General features: G+C 39.9%; 2 protein-coding genes across 3 annotated transcripts in view; both read right to left on the bottom strand.

The window, feature by feature from the left end:
- Positions 1-134: 134 nt before the first annotated feature.
- On the bottom strand, positions 135-14440 carry gtf2h1 (general transcription factor IIH, polypeptide 1). Of its 2 annotated transcripts, none has more exons than XM_026175650.2 (15): positions 14241-14440; positions 13673-13858; positions 13388-13580; positions 9506-9671; positions 9314-9407; positions 8142-8291; positions 7980-8059; positions 7756-7889; positions 7588-7675; positions 7418-7506; positions 6043-6160; positions 4498-4588; positions 3902-4017; positions 965-1057; positions 135-878 (listed from the first exon to the last, which is right to left on the bottom strand). In XM_026175650.2, the coding sequence occupies exons 2-15, from the start codon at positions 13824-13826 to the stop codon at positions 792-794; spliced, it is 1653 nt and encodes a 550-aa protein (XP_026031435.1). In that variant the 5' UTR covers positions 13827-13858; positions 14241-14440; the 3' UTR covers positions 135-791. The 2 variants fall into 2 exon arrangements, with proteins under 2 accessions (XP_026031435.1, XP_026031434.1); XM_026175649.2 differs by having other exon boundaries at positions 13673-13841; positions 14241-14439.
- Positions 14441-16881: 2441 nt separating this feature from the next.
- The window catches only part of LOC113026609 (mucin-5B-like), a 33445-nt gene continuing 31921 nt past the window's right edge, over positions 16882-18405 (bottom strand). Inside the window, exons 45-47 of the mRNA XM_080303301.1 lie at positions 18227-18266; positions 17779-17902; positions 16882-17654 (exon numbers count right to left, since the gene is read on the bottom strand). Of these exons, the coding sequence (XP_080159427.1) occupies positions 17447-17654; positions 17779-17902; positions 18227-18266 (372 nt within the window). The 3' untranslated portion in view covers positions 16882-17446. The remainder of the gene's footprint in view (positions 17655-17778; positions 17903-18226; positions 18267-18405) is intronic.

Raw genomic sequence — 18405 nt, 5'->3', positions numbered from 1 at the left:
TCTGGATACTGCAGCAAATAATCCCTCTGAGGTAAAGATGAAACAACTCATCACATTATTAGAAAAAAAAAAACCAAAGCAAAACAAGCTGCAGTGTGGAGATTTAAATGAAATAACTAAGCCTACACAAGCAGTATGATGAACAAAAGCTTTATGCCTCACTTTATTTCAGAGTTACATTTCTGTCTTCAGTGCAGACGTTACAAATCAGTGACAGTGTGATTTGAGCCACACGTACTAATGCACTCGTGTGTGAAATGTCTTTACAGTATTGCTATATTCACGTCCCCTCTTGATTAAGATTTTCCGGACAACTGTTCCAACAAATCTATCCAGAGTTCAGAAGGGTGTCTTGCACATCAATGCACATTTCGTTCTGTTCTGTGCACTGATGAAACACATTGGCAGTCCTCCACTTGCATCTCACACTGTTGTCCTGAGAGCCGTTTTTGTAGTTTTATTCATTTCCATCTGCATTTTGGTCATGTTAAACCCTTTTAAAAGTCCTGTTTTAACCATTACAGGCACCAATCTCTCAAACACCAGGAAAAGACAAAGAAAAGAGAAAGAAACTAATTACAGTTTTCTGTGACTGAAATGCAGTTAGTCTTTGTTGAACATTTGGGGTTGTAGCAGCATCCCTCTATATCCTCCTCATTAAGCCCTTGTGAACTGTGTTCCATTAGGCTTTAGTCTGTGGTCTGCTCACAGCAGTTCGGAGGACCTTCACAAGTCATTTGTCCGACCACTTTACTGTCTTTCTTGGCTTCTCTTTGAAAAACTGTCAGAGCTCAGGTTTTCCTCATCATCCGACGAGTTTGCCAGACCTGGAACTTGCTATAGGCAGTCTGCAGCATTTCCTCCAAGTGCCCTGTGAGCTGTGGGAACACCAAAGAGACTTTAGCGCTACATCTACGAGGTGAAAGAAAGTCTGTGCAACACTGTCGATGGCTCAAAAACTTACATTTGTACTCAAATACTGACGCTGAATTTTCTCCTTGAAAGGATGAAGCTTAGTCATTTGAAATCTCTCGAGGTTCGACTTCATTTTAATCACCTGCAAGAAAAAATAAAACATGAAACACAGAAATTTAAAAAACAAACAAAGACTAAGTTAATGGTGTGCAGACATGGATATAAGTCAACTAATTCACATAAGTTTCAGCTTTACGGTGGCAAGCATGTCTATTAGTTTTCATAGCAAATACCTAGTTAAGTATAGTTATTGTTTTACTTAGTTTACCTATGAGTTTGCAGGACATTTCTTAAATGCTGGGATTAGTTACGCTGGTGGGATGAGTCACAGATGTCACAATATTGTCAAAGTGAGAAAAAGGGCCAAGTCAGCAAACTGTTAAAAACAGTTGTCTTTTTTATTTATTTTACCAAGATTTTACATGGGATTTTATAGCTTCAGTTTTAATGTATTAGTGATAATTTCAGTTAAGAGTCAAATTCATTTACACAGGTCTTTTTAACCTGAAATAACAGTGCAATTAGGAAAGCTGCTACTAAGATGTGTCAAAAAACTTAAAGACAAAAGCCTTTCTCTTCCACTTTAATTTCAAAACTCAAGAAAGTCTTGAGCCACCCCTCATTTTGATATATTTTGCTGACCTTTCGGTCTAAGAAGCTTAGACAGAAAGCGAGCAGACTTTTCATTTTGTGAAAATGAAAACTTAAAGAAATCCAGCCACTTTCTTTCCAAGCTCCATAGAGTACCATGACCTGGATGACTGAGAACCTACACAGACATATTACTGACCTACGAAATCAGCAGGCATAAAAAAAAAGAGCCAATTTTTTGTAATTTTTCACATTTTGTTACTAGCAGCCTGACACCCCCCCACATGCAAAAACCACACAATTTCTCCTCATTCTTTAGTTCACTCTATGAAAAATGGCAAAGATAACATATTTTAGTATTTTTGCAATACTGTTCGGAAAACATCTGCTTTATTTTACAGCATGATAATGATCCCAAACACAATATCCTTCAAGAAGCCAGAAGAAATATTTCTAAAGGGCTACTTAGAGAAATTACATAAAAGCTTGCCTAAGAGAGTTCAGGCTGCGTTGAAGAATAAAGGTGGTCATACCAAATATAAACTTTCGCTTTTGTTAGAATTGTACAAACAGTTTTTTCCTTATATACTGTACACACAGCACCTATTTCCCATTGTCCTAGAAATAAATAAATAAATATATATATATATAAAAACACCCAACACGCCCCTGCGGGCGGTTTATCCTTCAAGCTCGGGTCCTCTACCAGAGGCCTGGGAGCTTGAGGGTCCTGCGCAGTATCTTAGCTGTTCCCAGGACTGCGCTCTTCTGGACAGAGATCTCCGATGTTGTTCCCGGGATCTGCTGGAGCCACTCGCCTAGCTTGGGAGTCACCGCACCTAGTGCTCCGATTACCACGGGGACCACCGTTACCTTCACCCTCCACATCCTCTCGAGCTCTTCTCTGAGCCCTTGGTATTTCTCCAGCTTCTCGTGTTCCTTCTTCCTGATATTGCTGTCATTCGGAACCGCTACATCGATCACTACGGCCGTCTTCTTCTGTTTGTCTACCACCACTATGTCCGGTTGGTTAGCCACCACCATTTTGTCCGTCTGTATCTGGAAGTCCCACAGGATCTTAGCTCGGTCATTCTCCACCACCCTTGGGGGCATCTCCCATTTTGACCTCGGGACTTCCAGGTTATACTCGGCACAGATGTTCCTGTACACTATGCCGGCCACTTGGTTATGGCGTTCCACGTATGCCTTGCCTGCTAGCATCTTGCACCCTGCTGTTATGTGCTGGATTGTCTCTGGGGCATCTTTACACAGCCTGCACCTGGGGTCTTGCCTGGTGTGATAGACCCCAGCCTCTATGGATCTTGTACTCAGAGCTTGTTCTTGTGCTGCCATGATTAGTGCCTCTGTGCTGTCTTTCAGTCCAGCTTTGTCCAGCCACTGGTAGGATTTCTGGATATCAGCCACCTCCTCTATCTGCCGGTGGTACATACCGTGCAGGGCCCTGTCCTTCCATGATGGTTCCTCGTTTCCCTCCTCTTTCTTGGGTTTCTGCTGCCTGAGGTATTCACTGAGCACTCGGTCAGTTGGGGCCATCTTCCCAATGTATTCTTGGATGTTCGTTGTCTCATCCTGGACTGTGGTGCTGACACTCACCAGTCCCCGGCCCCCTTCCTTCCGCTTAGCGTACAGCCTCAGGGTGCTGGACTTGGGGTGAAACCCTCCATGCATGGTAAGGAGCTTTCTTGTCTTTATGTCAGTGGCTTCTATCTCCTCCTTTGGCCAGCTTATTACCCCAGCAGGGTACCTGATCACGGGCAGGGCGTACGTGTTGATGGCCCGGATCTTGTTCTTACCATTCAGCTGACTCCTCAGGACTTGCCTGACCCTCTGCAGGTACTTGGTGGTTGCAGCCTTTCTAGCGGCCTCTTCATGGTTCCCATTTGCCTGCGGGATCCCCAGGTACTTGTAACTGTCCTCTATGTCTGCAATGTTGCCTTCTGGTAGTTCAATCCCCTCAGTTCTGACTACCTTCCCTCTCTTTGTTACCATCCGACTACACTTCTCCAGTCCGAACGACATTCCAATGTCATTGCTGTATAGCCTGGTAGTGTGGATCAGTGAATCGATGTCTCGTTTATTTATATATATATATATATATATATATATATATATATATATATATAAATATAAAAAGATTGGCTCAAGACTTTTGCACAGTACTTATGTTAATGTTCACTCAATATTAATGCTAATTAATTAATTGCTCCCAAAACTACATGGAGGCAGAAATATACATTAAATACAAAGATGATTTTCTTGTGTAGTCAAATATATGGGTCACAGGGATAATGGAAACAAAATGAATGTCAGTCACCTTCTCCTCCAAAAACAGTGTATTTACAGGAAAACAGGACCAGAAGTGTCTCAATAGCTCTCCAGCAGCTACATAAAGATGCTTCAACTCTCCCTGAACCTCGGTCGGTACCATTTCTGGAAGGAAAAAAGACAAACCTTAATTATTCTCAAAGCTGTTAGGTAAAATATGTTTCAATACAAGACAACCGATCGTTTTCGTGGTGGAAATTAAACACATTTAAGGATAGAAAAATACTGGCAGCTGCCAGTGCTACCCCCTCAGCCTCCTAGCAGATACACCTAACATATGAATATCAAAATCCTAGGTGGCTTCCTTTTTGAGTTATCGCATTAACAAGATTTCCAGAAACTTCTACCTGTGACGTTGAGGTCATTGAGATTTAAACTGTCCAAGATTTTTATTAAATGCACCTATGATATGAATTGGAAAATCCTACGTTGCCTTGTTCACAAGTTGTCCACACCGCTCGCCCCGGGTGACAACTCTACTTGATCAGCCCACATCTCAGCTGACATTCATCATATTGCTCAATCGTTTATAGCTTGCCAACAGTCAGCAACAATGCTTTTACCAAATCTGTAGTACACACTTACGATTTATGGCTTGCTGTGCACCTCCCTGCATGAGGACGCCACCTGGAGAAAGTGCTGCAATGGCAGAAGTAGCTGCTGTGCTGGACAACACCTACAAAAAGCGTGACTGTAGTTAAAATCTGTCATGCTCATAATTTGATAAAGCTGTAACAGTAAGCAGATTAAGTAATTACAGTGATATCAACAGTAAAATTAAATGTAGAGGATCTGAAATTGAATTTTTTTTTTTAGCTCTGAGAGGTTTGATTATTCATCCATCCATTTTCTTCCGCTTATCCGGGGCCGGGTCGCAGGGGCAGTAGCCCAAGCGGAGAAACCCAGACCTCCCTCTCCCCAGCCACCTCCTCTAGCTTATCCGGGGGAACACCAAGGCATTCCAGGCCAGCCAAGAGATATAATCTCTCCAGCGTGTCCTGGGTCTGCCCCGGGGCCTACTCCCGGTGGGACATGCCCGGAAAACCTTGCCCAGGAGGGGCCCAGGAGGCATCCTTGTCAGATGCCCGAACCACCTTAACTGGCTCCTTTCGATGTGGAGCAGCAGCGGCTCTACTCTGAGCCCCTCCCGAATGGCAACTTCTCACCCTATCTCTAAGGTAGAGGCCAGCCACCCTTCGGAGGAAGCCAATTTCCACCTATGTTTTCCTGATCTCGCTCTTTCGGTCACTACCTGAATTATTAGATTATTTCTAACAATTTAAATACTCAAGTACGATAATCTAAATCTTTTTTTTTCTACCAAAGAATAAATTAATTCCAAAATTGTCTCATCTGTTAATCAGAATCAGAATACTTCAATAATCCCTAATAAGGAAATGATGTGGATTACAGTTGCTCCAAGACAATAACAGTAGCAGACTGAACTAATTAAATATTGCAATACATTACAAAGTTTACAATATATAAGAAAGCTCTGATAATCACCATTTGAAAGTGAAAATATCAACATCATCTACTTATTGCAGTCTGGGACAATGAAATGTCTCCCAATCCGCTGACAGGGGCAACACTGAATATAAGCTTCAGTATGTGAAATGTCCCATCTCTGAGGGAAGAGTCATAAAAAATGGATGTCTGCCAAGGTTTTCCTAGTAAATGACAGGGCTGCTTTGTGATGGGTTTAAGCACTCAACTTCCTGGCTTATAGTTCCATTTAAATGGACTTGTTTACAACATTAACTATGTGTTTAAAAGCCTTTCTGCCTTGACTTTCTGACACAAAGTACTGGAGGCTTACATTCTAAACATGTGCCTGGAGCGACACTGAATTCTAAGCTGAAAGAACAACAACATCACAGGGATATCAGACTCTTTGTTGGGCACCTCCCTAACACATGTTCTCCTGAACTTTACCTGAAAATTAGTTGCTAAACTTCACAGCTGTGCACGAATGACTCCAAAGATCAGTTGAATCACAACAGAGGCTCATCAATAGCACGCATGCATCTAATTGTAGTCTGAATGAGTATGTGAATGCAGGTTAAGATCTGATGACATCATCTTTAGCCAAATGCTAAAGTAACAGAAACACAAAGTCTGAGCTCTAACCTGAGTGAGGCTGGGTTTGTAACTAGCCATCTCATGACGGATGTAGTTGACAGAGTTGATGATATCTTGGCTAGTTGTATACTGCTGGGATTGAAGTGGCACAGGTCCATGAGCATACCTTATAAAAAGAGAAGTGAGACACATTGGATAGTCTGACTAAAAACGAGGCAGTTTTGTTAGCCTAAAACATGAATCAGTGCTGCAAAATAGAAGAGCAGCCCCTTGTGCTATAGCAACAGTAAGCTGTAGCAAAAACATTTGACCTTGTATTACATCACATCTATTATGAAACACTGCAAGTGAGAACTTTATACAAAAGAAGTAAGGATCAGCAACAACAAACCCTCTTCTCAAATTTTGCTTGGCTGATTTTTGTCTGTAGAGTTCTACAAACTATCCCGGCTATACAAACTTTTCTAAACCTGACAGCTAATCAGCACCTAATGCAGTGCTTCTGTGAGCTGCGAGCCAGTGCAGGGAAAAACATGGCATGAAACTAAGATTAATAGATATAATTTCTGTTGGGAAAATAAACTAGCATTATATGTGGATGTGATCTTTTTTGGCTTCTGATGTGAAGAGTTTGTGTTCAATTTATTTAACTCATGTAAACAATATACAGAAGAAGTCGCAGGTAAGAACTACTGAGCTAATAATTGTTTAGTCAAAAGATACAGCCAGGCAATGATGCAATCAAAAACCACCGGACTTTCCAAAACTTCCGTCTTTGTTCTGTCAACTTCCTCATCTGCAAAAATCTCTCAATAAACTACATTTCAAAACACAAACACAGCTTACTGAACAATTTCATAAACTGCAAAATTCTTGGAAAATAAAGACAGCTAAATTACATCAGCTGTTTGTATGTTAACCTAGATGTTTTTAAATTTTAGGTAAAAACAAAACAATAAACTAAACGGTAAATGGACTGGTTCTCATATAGCACTTTTCTACTTTACCTGAGGACTCAAAGCACTTTATTCAACCTGCCTCACTCACCCATTCACTTTATTCTTTAATTTATTGCTTTTTCTACGTGCTTTCTATCTAACATTCACACACAACTTGAGAGCAACTTGGGGTTCATATCTTGCCCAAACTAACTCCATTTTGGCTCTTCGTATGGTGTTTTAGTATCTTGGCATGCAGACTTCAGTAGCAAGAGATCAAACCACCAGCCTTCCGATTAGCAGATGAGCTGCTCTATCTCCTGAGCTACAGGCAGCCCATAAGTTGTGTATGTTTTACATTTATTAACTAACGATAATTTAGAATCACTTTACACTTGTTAACTGATGATATTATTAGATTAAAAAAGCATGGAGTCACCCAGAAAGAATTTAATAATATATGAAAATAAGTGGACATGTGGTACCTGTCAGACTTCTTCAGGTTTAATGGGACTGTTTTTGGTCTGTTTTCCCTTTGCAGATCCTCAAATTCTATGGCTTCCTGTAGTTTAACCTAAGAAAGTTTGTCCACAGAACAGAGTCAGTGAAGCTGCTACACAGAGAGCAATACTGTAAAAAAGCAAAGCCATTGTACCTTCTTAACAGGAGGTTGAAAGAAGTCAGAATCCCTCGAGTTTCCATCTGTACTGCTCGTCTCACTGGCTTGGTCAGACGCCAACTCCCTTCAAAAACAGGAGATTTTCAGGAAAATGATAAAAGACGCTGAAAAGCTTGCACTCAGGTTTAAGTGTGACTTCTTTACCCTCTCCTTGAGCCTGCTGCCAGGACCATGGCACTGTGATGGTTGAACCGCTTTATAATGGCAGAGTTGCTGCTGTCCTTCACCGACTTGTTTGCATTGGAAGTTGAGGGCTGTGTTGTGCAAATTCCATAACCCTGTGTCACAAAAAACAGGTTTTGATATGTAAAGGAAGGTAAACGATTAAAGAGTTATCACAAATGACTGAGGATGGCTAATCATCTGACCTCATCTAATGTTTTATCCTCCAACGACTGGAGGTCAACCAAAGGATTCTTTACTCCTTGAGTCACGAGAGTCTTTAACCCTGCATGGATTGAATGTTAAAACTTTACATTAATGGCTTCTTACGTGTGGTGGCAGTCCTAGAAAGGAGTCAGATTGCCTACCCTTCTCATCCTGCTTTGCACACTCTGAGAAGATATCCTGTGTCCCTGTGTTGATGCGGTCTCTGTGAAAATAATGGGACTGGAAAAAGCGGGTCCAGAACTCCTTTTCTGTCAGGTTATGAGGCACATTTTCGCTATACTTCTGCTTCACTGCAAGTAAAATGCAAAGTCAAAAAATTAATTTCTAAATGTCATGAGGGACACCAGCTGCACATTTAATAGACTGAGGAAAAACATCGAAGCCTCTATGCAGTTTTCTCACTGACTTTGCTTCAGTGAGAAAATTGTAGTTTTGCTTCCTTTCTGATTGATTTCATGCCAGTTATTAAAATCATTAATCTCATATCCCGATACAAGACATTTATCGTCCCAACAACGATATACATCACAAAAACTTTTACATTTTCTGTAAATTCTTTGAATCTCGAGTAACACGAATTGCGTGAAGTATTTCCAGCTGGGCGTCGTGTACCTGGAGTCGAGTGTTTTGACCGACGCGTGGTTTATCTTGAGCACTCTCTCCATATTCTTTTATGTGACTCTTAAGTAGGTGGTAAAAGACGTTTGCCGTGTTTGAGTCTGAGGTGGGGACCGGTTTCCTGCATAATTTGCATAGTACAGTCCATGTCAGATTTTTCATAACAATGTCCATGCTTCAGAGGTAGCCCCTCGTTTAGAAATAAGGTCCTTGATTTGTTTTGACTGGTCTTTCTGTTTGTCATCATTTCAGTTTATTATGAAAAATCACAACAGGATCTTCACCTTTATTGTGAAAGGTTTATGTGGAAAATAAACAAGCGGACGGCGGAGCCACACGCTGAGTTTACTGTCATTTTTGCTAACGACAACGCGTAAAAACAGTCGCTTGTCCATCCGTAGTGTAGTTATTTTAAATATTAGAGTAAGAGAGAACTTATTAATATAGCCAGTGACCATCAAAACCATGAAAAAAATATTGCCGTAAACTTTTTATTTTGCGACACCATGAAACAAAGAACAGCGTAATATAAAACGATAGACGTTTTCATATCGTCATCTGATAAATATTGTAATATCGAACAGCCCTAAAAATCATTGTTGCAGGCTTTGACTGAAATAAAAACCTGAGCTTGTAATAACCACTTCCTGGGATTTTTAAGGGCTTAAGAGTTGGAGATAACATAATTCTTTACCTGCAGGATATGTTCTGAAGATGGATTCAATAATGTCAGCTGTCAGGTTATATCTCAAGCCATTGCAACCATCAGTTTGAGGTCTAATGTCTGCCTGTGGAGCATAAAAGTGAGGTCTGTTAAACTTTAGCTGTAGGTAAGAGCTTCAGATTAGAAAATGTGACATAATTATGTCAGACTTCATGGACTCACCAAAAAGGCTCCAGATATACCAACTTCCTGTTTGTTGTTATACGGTGAGGGGTCTGTGTTGTTAATGCCTCCTAACCGGTTGGCCCAGAATTCCTCAGCACTGATCACTTGGCTCACCACAAGGTCTTTATATAGCTGGAAAAGCACCGGATCTTCTTGAAGCATCCTGCAGGAGAAAGTACAAAAATAAAAGAGTAAAAGTGTGTTGACACATAAAAATGTAAAGGAGCTGGGAGCATCTTTATTTGCTTTACTGTTTCTCAGTCAGCTCATTAACTAAGATAGATACAAATTGACAATTCGATCTTTGACTCAAGAAGTGCCAGATCTGTGTACTATTATGCAGACATTCATTTTGTTAACTTTTATTGGACTACAAAGTCAATTTGGTTTTAGAGTTTTTGTTAATTGTATTTATTTTATTAATTTTAGCCATATCTTGTAAGATCAGACACACCCATGTAGAATGAAGTGTTTTTAATCACAATATTCCCACACACCATTTAATAATAATAATAATAATAATAATAATAATGGATTGGATTTATATAGCGCTTTTCAAGGCACCCAAAGCGCTTTACAATACCACTATTCATTCACTCTCACATTCATACACTGGTGGAGGCAAGCTACAGTTGTAGCCACAGCTGCCCTGGGGCAGACTGACAGAAGCGAGGCTTCTATCGCGCCATCGGCCCCTCTGGCCAACACCAGTAGGCAAGTAGGGTAAAGTGTCTTGCCCAAGGACACAACGACCAGGACAGAGAGCCCAGGGATCGAACCGGCGACCTTCCGGTTACACATGCGATTCCCAACCCCCTGAGCCACGGTTACACTACTCCTGCAGCATTTTAGGATCCTTTAACCTAGAAATGCTGCTGGTCCAGCTTTGGTTGAAAATTGTGGGTCTGTGTTTTAGTCTAGATGGGCAGAAAAGACACTTTTGGAAATGCTGATGCTGGCACCCTCATTTGTTTACTGGTTTAATCTCATCAGCCACAAAATTTAAACAGAAACATAACAGCTTCCTAATCAGCTTAAATGTGTGTGTATGGATAATGCTCCTAGATGCATTTTCCTTTTGTGGCAACTCCTATTCTGTTGTCTACTACCATGACCACTTTATACTCAGTTTGTTCTTTGAGTAACAGTTTCACTTCATCATTGACTCCCCATAGTATTTTTCCACAAAATTGCCCTCTGCTTCCTGTTTACATTAGTTCATGCATGCCCACAGTGCAAATGTAACTGGCCACTCATGTGAAATCTGCCAGCTGATTATATTTTTATTATTGAAAAGAGCAGGTAAATAATGAGATTATCATTATGTTTCCCCTCTCTTGTTTTTACCAGCCTTTATTTATACATATTTATAAATTCCAACTCCACTAAAAATGCATCTCAGACGTAATGTCTCTTATTACTAAAGTCAAATGTAAGTCAAATATAAGACAATGTAAACAAACAAATAAAAAAAAAATCGAATTAAACTGAACTCAGGGCTCTAGACTAACTTCTTGCCATGGGCGCACCGGTGTGCCTAACTCAAATTTTTCAACCGCATCGCTTAACACCGCAGTTTTACATGTGCACTTTTTTGGGGGGGAATTGCAGTCCATACAGACAATATTCATTTCTAAATTATTAACTAACAATCTTGTACTTAAAGTGCTTTGTCAATATTGTAGAAAATGTTAAACTTAATCATCATCTCGGCCTCCTCTGACGACCTGTTTGCTGTTGCATGCTGCTGAAAGGCAGTGGGGAGAGGGGACACTTGGGCAGTGCATTTATTGCAGCATATAATGTGTTTTCTGGATACACTGTGCTTTTTCAGCATTCAAATATTGATGGCACCGTGTCAGAGCACTGGCTATGAATTTCAGATGGATCAGGCCTTAACTTAACAAAAAAGTTATCAATAGTTCTTTTCATCTTTTCTCATTACCCACAGCTACATCCACTTCTGTCGGGCCTAGGCTGCTCACTAGGGCTGGGTATCATCACTGATTTCTATAATTCATTTGATTCAGGTTCTCAAAGTCCTGATTTGATTCAATTTAGCCCCAGACAGTCAGAAATATTACAATTCTGATCATTTATCAGTATTGATACATGTGAGACTTCATCAGAATTTTGAACATCACAGCAGATGCCTTTGTGTGAAAGTAACTGAGAATAAAACACAGAAAAACTTGAAGGAGATTTTTCTGGCCTGGCTTTTTATAGCAGATAACCTTAAAAATATAATTTTTTCATTTAAGTGGAAAAAAGAAAAAGAAAAGAAAAAGACAGTGGCCGACAGCACTGTAAACAACGGTAGACTGGTGGGTAATAAGCGAATGAATAATGGAAAAAACAGAGATTTGAGAAACTGTTCTTGAAGTATAGAGAGAGAGAGAGAGAGAGAGAGAGAGAGAGAGAGAGAGAGAGAGAGAGAGAGAGAGAGAGAGAGAGAGAGATAGAGAGCTGTGCATGAAGTGTGATTTTTATCGTGGTGGAAGCAAAACAGCAAAAGTCAGAGGGAATTCATGATGACATTGATCAAATGTGAAGCGCAGTTTGCTGCTTCCTTTGCTGCTGGCTCGCTGAATTTTAGTTGGAGAGAGACAAAACCTGCAGCTCAGAATCAGCGCAAAAAGACGTAAACACAGCGCGGACCCGACGCATCAGAATCGCTGAGCTCCGACAGCGTGTCCGTCTGCGGGCTGTCGGGTGAGAAAGCCGAGAAAGACAAAGCTGATTCTGATGCGTCGGGTCCGCTCTGTGTTTACGTCTTTGTGTGGAATCCGTGTACCTGCTCTCATTTGCTGTTTGGTGGTTGTTGAAATAGTTTTGTGAGCTTTAATCTGAGAATCTGTCGTTTCTGGCAAAACACAGTTATATTTAAAAGTCAATTCAGGATTTAATGAATCGATATCGCTTTATTCAAGCTACTCACCTCCCTCTTCCAACTGCACTTTCAACTGCCAATCAGTGACGTCCCGCCCCTGACTATTTCTGATTGCTTTAGTCCACGATAGGGGCATAATGTGTGTCTGTTGTTGGCCACACAGAGAGTTGCAGAGATTTTTTTTTTTTTGTTACGTGAACAGTGCGACCAAATTTTTTTTTTTAGTTGCACCACTGAAATATTTGGTTGCATTTGCTACCAAATTGGTCGCACTCTAGAGCCCTGGAACTGATGTCATTCTTTATATACAAATGTGTATATAAATAATAATGAGTATATTTCCACACAGGTCTGCAGGACAAGCATTTGTAATTTGCACTTTGTTTGCAGAATATTTGTAAAATGGGAAATCCTGTGGCAGAGCCAAAAGGATTATCATGATACTAAATAAATATTAACAACTTTCAAGCATGCACACAGATGGACTCTGAGAACTCAATAGGAGTTTATAGAGAACTCAAAGATGTGGAAAGCCACACCAATCCGATAAACAGAAGTAAAAGTTTAAAAGAATCTGTACTACCACTGTTATGTATTTTGACTCAGAGAACTGATCAGGCTCTATTTGTGAATATGCAGCAGCAGCAGCAGCAGCAGCAGGCATTGCACTGCATTTCAGGTATTGCTAGTCATGGCTGAATGACTACGTTTCCAGATAACAAACAAAACCAGGTTTTTCCACTTCTACTGGGGGACTGCGGTCCATTCAGGTTTGAAAGCTCTGAGATCCAACTTCTCAGAAAAAACAAATGCAGCTGGGAATCTACACCCCAGTTCACACAATTTGAAAATGAAGGCCCCCATTTAAACATCCAAAAATTGAATTACAAACACGACCACCACATATTACTGCAGGCAGGCTAGTACAGACTGTGATTACTTCTGCTAAAACATTACCCTTGATACATGTATTTACGTTAAAAATGTACCTGTTTTTCTCCTCCAGCTCCTTGTTGGCTTTCTTCTTGAACTTAGGCAGCAGCTGCTGCAGCAGTTCCTTGGCAGCCTCTCGGTCTTTGAGTGCAGTGCTCTCGTTGGCAAAGTGGAATGTGGTGCTCTCGCCAGTGTGAAGGACGAGCTGGAGCTGGACTTTGGCTTTCCCATCAGGGCTGATCTTCTGACCTGTACAGAGCAGAAACAGCAGCTTGAGCAATTTTTGTAGAGATGAGCATTTCTGTGCCTCGATTTGTAGTTTAACGGCATCTAGTACTCACAGCGGATATCTGCATACAAGTGGCTGACTGTGAAGCGGTCTTTGCCTTCTGGACCCCAAGCTATACGTTCAGCCATCAGATAGAGAGTGCCATCCTGCTTCTTCTGGCGGACCTTTTTCACCACCAACAGAACCTCCTCTGATAGCGATGTCATGGCTCAAGCAACTAACTGAGAAAACAGATAAACTGCTGCTGATTATAGTAGTAACTACGCATTAATGTAATCACGCACTATAAAATGGAGAATAGCAACAAATATGGGTTAGTGGGATGAAAAAATAATAACTGTAGCTCAAATAAAAGCGAACAGTTTATTTCTCAGTTTATTCAAGAACCTCAAATAAGCTGCAAGCAATAATAATTTAAACTCCCTCCACTGTAGTGCCATAACTGTAAGTTCTACTTCTTAGGAAGTCTCTCCTATATAACCTTAATGGCACTTAAACATATGCAAAGTCGACGTGGTGTTGACTGTTTTATTATATCTACTCAGCTAAGCTGCCTAACGTTAGCTAACAGTGAAGAAGAAAAAAGCTTCAGGGTGAAGTCGGGAGAAAACTTACTTTACCTCAAAATAAATCAATACTGCAACGAACGCCTTGCTTCCCCTCAATACATAATCTTGACACGCTTTATTCTTCAGTATAAAAACTGCAGAATGAGTTACACTGGCGATTTTTTCACGACTCTGGCAACGAGCGACTCGACTTCAGCGCCGACATGACTGCCGAGCGGTGTGTTACACTATAAAGGTTCCGGTGGGATGAGGCGAAGAAGACCATCGTTCCACCAAAGCCAGAAGTGAAAGGTACGATTTCTATTTAACGTGCATTTTAACCAAATTAACAGATATGTTACCAGTAATTACGATGCTGTTAAGGAGGATATTAAACACGATTAAAACATTCATTTGAGATTTTAGTCAATATTGATCTGACAGCATCGCACACTTGCTGCAGATTTGTTCATCCACTTCCGAAAGGTGCTCTATTGACCTGAGATCTGGTGAGGCCATTGAATACAGTGAACTAATTGTCATGTTCACGAAACCAGTTTGAGATGTTTTGAGATTTGTGGCACACGTATCTTGCTGGAAACAATATTTTTTGAAGATGGGTACACTGTGGTTATAAAGAGATGAACGTGGTCAACAGCAATACTCGGGGAGACTGTGGCAATTAAATGATGCTCATTAGGTACAGGCCCAGAGTTTAACAAGAAAATATACGCACCATCATAGCACCTGCAGCCTGAACTGTCAGTTTCTGTTTCTGACCCTAACATCTGAGTGTTCCAGCAGAAATCAAGGCTCATCAAACCAGGCAATGTTTTTCCATTCCTCTGTTGTCTAGTTTTAGTCAGTCTGCATGAATTGTAGCTGAGTTTCTGAGTGGTACTCATTGTGGTCCTGCTGTAGCTCATTGCGTTCAAAGTTTGATATCTTGTGCATTCAGAGATCCTCTTCTGAATACCTTGGTTGCAGTGTGCGGTTATTTGAGTTAATGGTGCATTCCTATCAGTTGGAAGTAGTCTGGCTAGTCTTTTCTGACTTTACAAGACAATAAGATAAAAGATAAGATAAGATAAGATAAGATAAGATAAGATTTAAGATAAGATAGAACTTTATTAATCCCTCGTGTGGGTTCCTCTGGGAAATTCGGTTTCCAAATAGCACAGCACCAACAGAAGTTACAGAATGTGAGCAGAATACCATATATAAACATATATAAATACAGAGACATATATAAATAAAGAGTATACAAAAGGGATAAATAGAATAAATAGGAATAAGAATACAAGGGAATTGCACATTTCAAGTATTGAAGTCTATTGCGCCGTTGGTTATTAACAAAAAGTATTGGACAGTGAAAAGGCACTACAGCTTAGTTGTTCCCCCCTCCTTTGTCCTCCTGCTTCCCCTCCCTTTCCTCTCCAGAGAGGAGTTAAACAGTTTGATGGCGTGTGGGACAAAGGAGTTTTTAAGTCTGTTGGTTCTTGTCTTTGGGAGAAGCAACCTGTCACTGAACAGACTCCTCTGGTTGTTTATGGCCGTGTGCAGAGGATGCCCAGCATTGTCCATAATGTCCAGCAGTTTTTTAGTGTCCTTTTCTCTGCCACTGTCACCATAGTGTCCAGATTCATGCCGACCACAGAGCCAGCCTTCCTGATCAGTTTTTCCAGCCTGGATGAGCCTGGATGAGTCCTTCTCACTATTACCACTCACTGTGGCACCATCCTCTGTAAACTGTAAAGATGGCGGGAAAATCCCAGTAGATCACCAGTTTCTGAAATACTGAGACCAGTCTGGTTGCCATCCATGCCATGTTCAAAGTGACTTAAATCAACTTTCTTCCTCATTCTGGAATTCTGTTGAGTAATGACATTCAGCAGGTCATCTTGGTCATACATCTACATACAGTGAGTTGCTGCCATGACATTTGTGTTATATAGAGTCTAAAAGTGTTAGTATTTTAGAAACCCCCCCCCCCCCCCCGAATAAAAACAACCTTTTAATACCTCTTTCTAATTTTCTTAATGCTCATAATATTATAAAAATAGATTCCATGCTCTTACTTTCCTGGCTGTTTCAAATTTTTAAACAAAGTTTGCTTTGGCCAAATAATCTCAGCTGCTTCACTAATAGCTTTACCCTCCTTATTGCTTTATAGGTTATTAACATCACATTTTCATATGTATTACCTATACCCAGTTATATAGCAATTCCAATTTTTCTTTGTTTTATAGTGCCACCATCTCCAAACCATACATCATAGCAAGTCTCACTACAGCTTTGAAACCCTTCCCTTTCAATCGTGCTGCAATCCTTCTGTCACCAATCAAGCCTTAACACTTGTCTCCACCCACGCCACCCTGTCTGCCCTCTGTCAGAGTTAATCTGAATCTAATGTGAATTCTGGATGAGGTTTTTATTCTAGCTACTCAAAATCTGTGCTGCAAGTGCATTTGACTCTTTGCCAACAAATTGGCTTATATGTTTGGGTTTATTACAAATGACAATTGCAGAAAGATATTTTAGAGTTGAAAGGTTTTGCACCCAATAGCTGTTTCAAGTAGCATCACATCAAATAATCCAAATTCAATACATGTAATATTAATGATGGTATATTTTCAAATACCATGCAATTATTGCTACAAATGAGGAATGACCACACAGAAAATGGATATAAAACCAAAACAAGAACACATGATCATGATCAAAGCTGAATTTTATTGAAATAGAAAGTAGTTGAAAATATTAGATATTTGACAAAGATATTTTAGACATTCTTTTAACTCTTTTGCTAATAATAAAATTGAATGTTACATAATTGTGTTGTTAGAAATAATGTTCAACTATAATTTAAAATTCAAGTTATTGGTTTTCCCATTCTTATATGGAACTCTTTTCCCAATTCAAAGAACCATGACTGAATTACTGCGATTTCAGTTAAATCTGGATTTCTAAATTTATGTGGAAGCTGAAATGGCACATTATAAAGTTTGTAAGGGAATGACTTCTGGAGAGATGAAAGGACACACCCACCACAGAAATATATCATTTTCTCCCACCTCCAAAAGAGTACATGCAAATGTTTGGAGAGGGACTGTAAGTTAGAAAGAGACAACTTAAGAAGATGCAAGTTTCAGACTAAAACATCTCTGCTGTTTAAGAGGTTTAGCATCGAGTTTTGTTTTTAGTCTTCTGATATTAAGTTTATATTGTTTAGATAGGTTTTAGGAAGAAATAATTGACATATATATTTGTCAGATTTTCTAGTCCAGTTTTCCATCTTTCTTTTCACAATCTTTACAATCATGCTCTTTGCATTCAGCAGCTTTGCAGCCACACTGGTCAACTGAAATGTACTTGTACATTTTTGTGGTGTTATTGGCGCACTTTATCTGCACTTCCTTCTCGCTGGTCTTCATTTCTTGACAGCAGGTGCATGAATGCATCATGCTATTGGCCTTTGCCGAATACCTGTAAATAAAGATAGTTTCAAAAACAAACAACTGTTTAATAAGAAATTATCATAAAAAACAGCGCATGCAGTTTAGCATGAATGAGTAAATAGTTTGTTTCTGCATATTTTCATGAATCTCACATTGAGGAGGATGCTCCACAGGATCCCTCACATGATGTGAGTTCCACTTTCTCAACTGATTTGCAGTCATTTATGTACAGATAGGTGGTGTTGGTGTGGATTTTACAGGGGGAAGGAGGCACACCTGTGAATGACAGAAAATCACTTGAATGACCGGATTGGTAATTATCATGTTCTGTTTGTTGTTCATGTTTAATAATTTGATCGTCACCTAAAAAAGCTCTTAAGTCTAGAAGCCTTTGTGAATGAAAACATGCTGCTGAAATGATTTGTTTGTGGTTTGCCTGACAGGAAATTTATAAGCATTGGCTTTCTTTCTTGGGGTACCAGAAGAAAATATTTGAGATTTAACAGTTATAAATGATTTATGAAGGCATATATTAATATGAAATTACATTTTCAAAAATATATAGTAATACTGTGTAATGTGATTTTTTTTAATACTTACAAATTTTGCAGCAACCACTTGCATCTGTTTGCTCAGTTCCCTGCAAAACAGGGAGTTTGTACTGTAAACATTAGCAATTTACACAACTTACTTGTATAAAAAACTGTTGGAAGACCCAATAGCAGGTTGATTCTGTTTAATTAAAAAATTTGGCTTTGCAGTTATTTTAATTTAATGAT

This window comes from Astatotilapia calliptera, chromosome 7 (genome assembly GCF_964374335.1).
Source record: "Astatotilapia calliptera chromosome 7, fAstCal68.1, whole genome shotgun sequence".
Taxonomy (NCBI): domain Eukaryota; kingdom Metazoa; phylum Chordata; class Actinopteri; order Cichliformes; family Cichlidae; genus Astatotilapia; species Astatotilapia calliptera.
Note: the sequence above shows the minus strand (reverse complement) of the source record. Positions and strands in the feature narration are given on the sequence as shown.